The sequence below is a fragment of the Stegodyphus dumicola genome, chromosome 2 (assembly GCF_044657685.1).
Source record: "Stegodyphus dumicola isolate Sdum_Otavi_A_Nest chromosome 2, ASM4465768v1".
Classification (NCBI taxonomy): Eukaryota; Metazoa; Arthropoda; class Arachnida; order Araneae; family Eresidae; genus Stegodyphus; species Stegodyphus dumicola.
The window spans coordinates 106856119-106865797 of NC_140769.1; the positions used below are offsets into that span (position 1 = coordinate 106856119).

The 9679-nt window shown below is 32.5% G+C and overlaps 1 protein-coding gene across 1 annotated transcript; it reads right to left on the minus strand.

The window, feature by feature from the left end:
* Positions 1–1438: 1438 nt before the first annotated feature.
* On the minus strand, positions 1439–2329 carry LOC146998540 (E3 SUMO-protein ligase ZBED1-like). The gene is made up of 2 exons (XM_085810212.1): positions 2079–2329; positions 1439–1997 (listed from the first exon to the last, which is right to left on the minus strand). Exons 1-2 carry the CDS (start codon positions 2327–2329, stop codon positions 1439–1441), a joined length of 810 nt encoding a protein of 269 aa, XP_085666338.1.
* Between the last annotated feature and the right edge of the window lie 7350 nt (positions 2330–9679).

The window sequence follows — 9679 nt, forward strand, 5'->3', positions numbered from 1 at the left end:
TGATTCTTTATAATTGCTTTTTTTCAAGCAGATTTAATAAACTATCATCATTCAATTCATTATACTATCTACTTTATCACAAATAGGTGCGTATTTGAGAATAACTATGCACTTAGTTACATAATTAACATTAATTTACTGCTTTAAAATGGTTACACTAATGTTATGTTTTCAGAATATCTAATGTGTTAAATGGTCTAAAGTCTATTTTGCTTGGTTTAAGGTTGCTTTCTAAGAACCATTATAAAATTTAATTAATTTGTTAATAAATTGAGTGTGAAATATTAAATTAATACAAAACTACTTATTTGTACATAAGAAACAAATACTTGAAATATTCTTACTTCAGGTTGTATTTTGTGATTATACATATGACACCGTGTGCAAAATATAATATCTCTGCTGAAAATTTCTAAGAACAAACATAGAATACTATTATGAAAGTTGGTAAAGATAACATATGAAACCTTTATTCTCCTAAAAAGTACAGCAACAAATTTTTTAATAGAATGCTATATTATTTTACACACTGTAAATTTAGAAATAATTATATATAATGTTTAAAATATATAAAGAACATACATGACAGGCAATGTATTCATAGATTGGTTGTTATATAAAATAGTTAATGTGCATCTTACCTTGCTTATTTTAAATTTTATAAAATTATTTTAAAAAATCTTTCGCGGAGCCGGATTGATAGTCCTGAAAAAACATGCAATGAACATTTTTGTTTTGTTTTATTTTTTGAGATACAACACCGTAAACAACATACACTAATTTATTTACAAATGCATTTCTTTCTTTTGATCTCCAGAATTTTATTACCCATTTCACATGAGTATTCTACAGATTTTTTATTCACTTCGGTATCTTTTCTGAGAATAAAATCTAGAAAATTATTACAGAAAATTATACATTATTAAGTCATTTATTTCTAAATAAAAATGATAATATCAACTCAGATACATAAAGAGGCATTTGAGTGAGAGACGAATAAAAACCAACCCCTTAACTTGTTGATATAAAAAACTGCTCACCAAGAGTAGTCTCCGGCAGTGTCTTATTCTGACTGGGTCAGTTTCTTCAATTACCGGTTGGTTTTAGCAAACTTTCTACATATAAATATTACATATTATACATATTTTACACATTTCTGTATTTTGAACTATTCTTGTTTTGTTATTCTTATTCAGATCCCTTTTTATGTTGGCCTATTGATAAATCAATGATTATGATTATAATATGATATGTAAAGCATTATGTTTGTTCAGGTCGATCATAACAATTCCTAACATTGTTTTAAATGACATTCGATTCGACAACATTAGGAAAATTATATATGGACATTAAAAATTAAAAAAACTATGAAACATTTTATGCACATTTTAAAAAACTTACAAAAATAATTAAATTAAGCATTACAGAAAGAACAATTTCATATTATTTTTAGCGAAGTAATCTTTTGTTCATGTTTAAAAATAAAACTTTTTTCCATTCGTTTTGGTTGAATGGAACAACGTTTTTCACTTTGTATTTGCCCCGATTTCGAAAACGTTCTTTCGAATGGTCCCGAGGTAGCCATGATCGATAAATATTTCTCTGCTAAAATTGAAAGTTCGGGGTAGAGTAATGCCCGCGCCTGCCACCATTTTAATGGGCACTCATTCCTAGAAAGAATGCGTTCCTCAAAATATTGCCTCATAGTGACGATGCTGGATACAGTTGAGTTTGAGACGGAGTTTGATGTCACTCTTGCATCAAAGTCTTTCCATATTGAGTCCTCGTTAGTGTCAGTGAATATTGCTGGCGTGACTTTATTTGATTGCACTGTCTGCTGTTTGTCAACATTAAAATATTTTTCAAGTTCAGTTTTCAGCAGAGTTTTAGCACACTCATAATTTGATTCATCAGCTAGTCTGAATGCCAACTTCTTAAACCGCGGGTCTAATAGTGCTGCTTTAGATAATATTGGGTTTCTATAACAATTTTTGAACCTGTATTTGAATTCTGTTATTATTTTATTAGATAGATTTTTTCCAATTTCTGTATTAATATTTAAATTTAAATTTTCAAACATGCTAATTACACTTTCAGCCGCAGCTAAGACCATTGAAACAGTAACCTTATTTTCAGACGACATTTCTTCGGTTAGCTGCTTAAATGGTCTTAAAATTTTAATTACATCTGGAAGAGCCTGCCAGTCACTTTCTGACAGATTTGCAACTGGATTGTGTAGGAGTCCAAGGGCCGCTTCTAGAGGCTCCTGAAGGATACACATTCTTTCTAGCATATCCAGGGTGCTGTTCCATCTGGTCACTATGTCCATTTTTAATTTAAGAGGCTTTTCGCCAGGCCTCAGCTGCTTTTGCACCTCAGCAAATTTTTTCGTTGCCAACGGACTTCTGTGAAAATGCTCCACGATGGTTTTTATTTTTTTTTATGAGGCAATCTAGTTCAGCGCCCTGAAGTCCCGCACGTACAATTAAATTAAGCGTATGCGCGACACAAGGCAAATGTTCAAAATTGGCCAACCGTATGGCTGCTTTCATATTTGCTGCATTGTCTGTTACGCAGACAAATATTTTATTTTGTAAATTCCAATGGGACAGCAAGTTACATAATTCCTTCTTTATATATTCGGCTGTATGTCGCTCATGACATTCAAAACAGCCCAATAGTGCATACTTCAGCTCCCAATTTAATATATAATGGGCAGTAACGGCCTGATGTGAAGTCGCTGCTCGCGAAGTCCAAGCATCGGTCGTAATTGATACAAAGTTTGCACTCTGCAATTCTTCTTTTAATCTGCTTTGGACTTCAAGGTACTGAGCGTCCAGGAAGGTATTACTAAATGTGTACCTTGAAGGTAATTTGTAACCAGGTTCTAAATAATTAATTAGCTCTTTAAAACCAGTATCTTCAACGACAGAAAAAGGCTGTAGGTCTTTGACTATCATATTAAAAATTAAGTCATTTATTTTTTTTTTCCCGTACTACACTTACGGGGCGTTTAAGGAAAGTACTCAGCGTCGTTTGTTTTAAATTTGTTTGAGATATCAGTTCTATTGAATGATTAATATGTTCAGTACTTGCTGCTGATGTTGATGACACAGGAACTTCTTGAATTATTGTATCCGCCATGGAGCATAGAATGACGTTTTCGTAAGTTGACCTGTGTTTTTTTATGAGGTGTTTTTTTAAATTTGTTGTTGAGCCACCTTTTACTGAATATAGCGAGTGGCAAATATCACATTTTGCCTTCTCATCGGTAGCCTGTGTAAAAAACCTCCATAGCCGACTTCTCTTCCTATCCATTATAGATTGCACTGTAACATAAAATAATAAAAGCTCGTTAAAAATGTTAGTGAAAATAAGTATCAAATATAAATAATAAATGCAGTCTATATAAGTTGAAATCAGTAAAATCTCATTCAGTCAGTCTTAAAATAAATTACTTATATTTGCATAATGAAACTCAGAATCGTAAGAAGTGAACGTGCGCCAAGCTATATATTGGCTAGAGACTGAAGGTCGTAAGATCGATCCTCAATTTGACTACCTGTATCTTGTATAGGCCTTACACCTACCTTGTACTTGAGCCAACGGTCTCCATCACTCAATATTTTCTCTTTCAGATACTGTATTAAATTATGTTCCTATTATTATTGCTAAAATAGGTAAGCCTGATGATATTTAGGCCTGATAACGAATCTATGTAAGTTATTTTTTTAACACTTCGATTTGAAATGTCTGTGAAGATTATTAATTTAATCTTCGTTATACTTAAGCAAAATTTTTTTGAATAGTATTATTATTTATATTTTTAATTACGATTGTATATACTTTCTAACATCCCTTCAGGAAGCTATTAAAATTTTATTCAAAAATAGTCTATCTGATAATTACTGTTTAACTTAAATTAAAATCTTAAAATCTAGAATATTTCCTTACGTTGATACCGATATTTAATGACAACAGTATTACACTTAAGGAAATACATCTTATTGGCTGGTACTGCGTGAGTCAGTAATGAAAATATGAATAAGCATCTAATTTCTTCCATGTAATCTTTAAAGTAATTTTTAAGAGCAATAATATTACTAAACTAATCTTAATTTTCATTTTACACAATAGTTTTGGTTCTAGACACAACACAATAAAAACTTTAACATATAACGTAACAAATTACTTTTATATGCCATCAGAAATTCATAAACCCTAATTTTTATTGATTACACACGATATTGATCCTTAAGCGTTTGTTTATATTTTACTTTCCTTTCAGCCATCATAAACTTCTCATTACTTCAAAAACCGCTCTATTTTCCTTGACCATAAAATTTTCGTTACCTTGAGAAAACATATAATGACGTTTTCATTAACTAAGCACAGTTCAGGACAATAAACAAAGGCCCCATTCAGATTCCACTCACTGATAAGGAGAGTTCCCCCCCCCCCGCAGTGCAAAACCCATCTAGGTAAGAAAGGAAGGAACTCTGCACTACAAGTGAAGCACTGCTCCGAGGCTTCTTTCTCCAGATCGGGGGGGGGGGGTGTTTACATTCAGAAGCTTCCTTGACAGCGCTTTGATAGTATTTCGACACACGACAGTTCCATACAAATCAAAAAACGGAACACTTTCACATAAAATAAACATTCATTGTGTGATGGATAATAGCAATTTGTACAGTTTAATGACATTTAAGCAAAAATCACATCTTGGTTATTTTTCGATAACTAACAACAGCGATTTTGATTATAAATTTGTTTTATAAAATTGTAAGCTGTTGAAGTACAAAAATATAGATTTTAGCAAAAATGTTCTTCTTAAAGAATGTGTGTGTGCGATTATGGCAAAGCCTCGAGGGCTCTCTACCTAAGGGAAGGAATGCCTTCGTGGAAGACTTTCTAAGGGAAACTGGCTCGTATACACGTTACGCATGGGGAAAACCACGAAAACACCCATGCAGCCAGCCCATTCGCGGGATTCGAGCCTCGGACCGAACTACCACTGTTCAGCGACTTTTCCGCTCGTCCGCTGGTGGGCCTGCTTAAAGAATGAAAAATACCTTACGTTACCTTTAAAACTGTATACGCCTTCTGATACCCTTGATAGAGTATTCGCTGCTTTTATTTTACGCTCCAAACGCCAAATTTTTTTAAATAAAATAAACTTTTTTGTTATTCACATATCATTATAACGTGTCCTTTTTAAAAATTTTTAGAGAACAGGCTTTATAATTGCTCATTTTGAACTCATCATTTTATTTTTATATAATTGAAAAATAATCACTTTGGGTTTCGAAGAAAATCTGATCTTTGAGTGGGTATTAAAAATAACGCATGTAATTTTCATTCAAATTATATCTATACATATTTCTTATGTAAAAATTTCGGGTTTATGCTAAATTATTGTCAATTACTTTACTCGAAAAATATAGTGAATGCACAGAAGATTTATACATGCCGGAAATGAAAAATATGAAATATGTATGGGTATTTATGCAAACGCTTGCAAAATGCATGTATCTGCCTTTAACAAAATACGTAAATATTTATCAAATTATTTATAAATGTGTTTGAAATTAAGAATTTTTTCATTCACAAACTCCTGTGAAAGTTATTGTGAAAAAATCTAATTATTCAATGCATCTAAATTTATAACAACCTTAACATTGAAATGTACAAATAAATTGAAATCCTGTTGACAAATCCGTTTATAAAACTATTTAAGCAAGAATTTTTCGTACAGGAAAGCAATCTGTTAAAAGGTATTGTAAAGTAAATTCTATGAGATGCGTACTTAAGAAAGTAGTAAAAAAGAGTTTTAGAATATGTATTGTTGAAATTAAAGGTAGAAAAAAAATCTGATAAGTATAATTAAAAGAAATATTCCTTTACATGTTAAAATAACTCTTACATGTTTTAAATAATATATAAAAAAAAGAGTTGGTTGCTTTAAGAGTTCCGCTTTAAAGGTATCAAAGGCATGTTGAACATCTTCTAACCATTTAAATTTTTCCTTTTTTTAAGTCAGTTTCGTCAGAAGTCTCTTTAAGCAAAATTTAGAATAAATTTACGATAACACCCAATTAATCTCAAAAATCTTCTAACTTCCTTTTTGTTTGAAGGGAGCTTATATTTTTGAACCACTCTTAGATTCCTATCGTCCGGTTGTATAATTCCTTTGGACAATTTATATCCCATATACTTCACAGTGAGCTATAAGAATTTGCATTTGTTGGTTTGAGGCTATGCATATTTAACCAGTCAAAGAAAAATTTTCAGTTTTTCTAAATAATCCTCAATGCTTTTGAACCATTTACAATATTATTGTCAATATAAATTCTTATTTGTAATGGGAACAAGCCGGACAGTGTCCATTAACCGCTGAAAGGATAGGAACTCGAAGCGTTTTTAAGACCGAACACCACTCGAGACCATTCTTAATGTCCTGTGGCAGCGAAAACCTATATTTGAAGATGCCCGACGGGTGCATCTTCATCTGAAAGAAACCTAAAGTCGAGGATAATTCAAACAGCCCCCCAATCCTTTCATTAACCATAATGTGTTCGGAAGGGAGAAACTATCTTCCACCGTCTTTTCGTTAGCTTCCTGAAATCTGTGACTAATTTGTGGGTATTTTCGGGCACTATAAGCAGAAGTGCTTTCCCTAATGATGTCTCAGATCTGTCTATTTAATTTATCCCTCAGGTGACATGGCACTTTGACGCGCTGAAACGCTGTCGCGTAACTTAATGTTATGAAGAATAGCTAGACATCTCGACAATTCCAATACCGATAAGGTTAAAGATATGTCTATAACGACTCAATGGATCTTGCAGCTTTTCCTTCTGAGCTGTGGGTAAATGTGATAGATCAAAATCACTTCTCCAACTTTCAAAATCTTCTCCTACTTATTTGGATTTATTTTAATTATGGGAAAGCTTTTGAGGGCAGTCTGCCTAGGGGATGCCTTCGTGGAGGCCTTTTTAAGGTAAAATGGCTTGTATACACGTTACACATAAGGAAAACCACGAAAACGCTCATGCAGCCAGCCCATTCGCCTGAAATCGAACCCAGATCGGAAATACCAGTGTTCAGCGATTTTACCGCTCGGCCGCTGGTGGGCGTAATGAGAAGGACTTGTGATTTTGGAGAAGCAACAGCCTCTTGAGATGGGGGAACAGTCCTTGTGTAAAAACTGACAATAACAACTCCAGACGGTGTGCTTCTGAAATTGGATCTTTTTGTCTATCCAGATTACAGTGTTATACGATAAAGTTTCGACGCGAGCTGCATTTTGTCAAACTGATTCCCGAAGCTTCTGAAAGGCTTAGATCAAGGCTCTGTAAAGCGAATGCAAATTTTGAGTGGTAGAAAATCTATGTTTAAGAGATTCTAACACAAATTTTAAATCCGTTTTTCTTCGTAATCTGGGATTATTGCGAATGAAACTCACGACTTCTCCTGTTAATGTTATTCTTTGGCCATCAAAGTTTCTGAGTCAGATTACCCGATATGCGAATCTATAAGGTTAACTCTATCTATAAAATTTTAAAAATAACAATCTGAGTCGGAGCCTGAAAACTGTGGACTCTAATGGATCAAAGCCGAAAACACGACTGAAACGATCCTCGCTTGTTACCCCGAGTACATCTTTTTGTCTAACTCTTCCCATTTCTTAAGTTTCTGAACCCACATAGCACCAATACATATTTCTAAATATAATTTGTACTTAACTTTCTAGCAATGTTTTTGAGAACAACTCAGTACCAAACAACTAAAGCAAAAATCATTAAACAATAGCTAGAACACATATACATAAGTTATAAACCACTAATGCAATGGATTGAATAAGTAAATTCCTAGTTTTCAATAACATATTTAAACAGTCAACGCTCTCTCCAATTATGATGAGACTCTAATGTTTATCGCTTATTTTGGCGGCGCTCTTCGCACTACTCCATCACTACAAATGCTCAACCTAAATTAATACAAGCGAACAGCCATAAAGTTAGGTACTTGTTTCTAATGAGATGATTCGATTCGATATTTAAATAGGTCAGTTCTAAAGTTCAATCCAATATGCACTCGTAATAAAAATAAGTACTTGCAAACAATACACAAGTTATAGCAATAGTCATAACAATGAATGAACACGTTTTAACAATGGATGAACTGAATAATTAGGTAACGAACTTTCATTAAATTAAGTAAATAAATAACTAATTTTCAGTCGAATATTCATACACAACACAATAATCTTCATAAAATTATTTGTAATTAATTAAACTAACCATAAATTAATTTTATCTGTCCACTCAGATTTACATTTAACTTGCAAATCATATTCAGTCTGGTAATTAGGGACTAATATTATGGTGAATTTTTGGGGTGAAAAATATCAGTCACAAAATTGTGAAACATATTAAATCACTTTTTCCGAATGAATAATTAAATAATCAATTACAACTGGAAATAATAAAAGGTTCTTTCACATCTACAATTTACAGTTCCTTACGGGAACATTGAAAGTTAGCATAACCGCAACATTACAACACTTTGATAAATAATATACAATTAACAATACGTTATTGTGTTGTAGTGGACAGAAAACATATTCTTAAATAGCCACATATCCTAGTTATAAATTATTCATTTTTATGTATAGAGTCCTAAATAACATATTAACACCTTAAGATCACAATAAATATAGGAATAGAAACATTTCCTTAATCTCGGATTTAACTCTTTAATACATATTAAAATATCAATAATAGTTTATATATAGATCACTAAAAGTAAGAGGAAAAATTGTACATACCTTTTCAGACTTTGTTCCCACACAATCAATAAAATCAAATTTCTCAGCTCTGAAAGGTAATACACTAAGAGTCAGGCTATGGATGAATTTTTATATTAAGTCCTATATAATCATCGACTCATACAGTCAGTCTTTAATTGTAAGGCTGGTTCACCGCGGTCAGGAACTTTTATCGCTCAGTCGATTTTCAGCTGGAACTCTCCTTCACAATCTTTTTCTCTCCGTCTTGACTTAAAAGTCTATAAACAAGTACAATCCATCTTAAAGTCTATAAAACATGACATGATAAAACAGGAGCCTCCATGAATCAGTCTAATCTAAGTCATCTCTCCTTAAGTCATTTATTGAATATCTGCAAACCATCTGTAATCATTCGGACAGGAAACTTTACCAGTCCAAAACTCATTTCGTAAAGCAAAAAGGAAGAGAAGCCCATTTCACCATCTTTAAAAACTATATTTCTTGCGATTTTTTCAATTTTCTAACTCAAGGCCCAAGCAAAAGGACAGGCATCATTTTTCCAAAATCTTCCTATTTTCCTCACTTTTCAAGGTAAAGCGACATTTCATTTTCAAGTCTCCAAACCAAATACAGGAAGAAGAAAGAAAAAAAAAAAAAAAAAAAAAAAAAAAAAAAAAAAAAAAGAAAAACTCAGACTAAAAACTCTTTTCGACGAAATTTTTCCCTATTTAACTCCCGACCTAATTATTAATTAAAAGTCATCTTCTGACACACCACGCCTCACTTGAATTTAATTGGCGAATTCCAGTTTATCACAATCTACTCTAGGCCAATTATAACCACGCAGAAATTAAAATTAGGCGTCGTGCAAATCTTCACAGTGTCCTA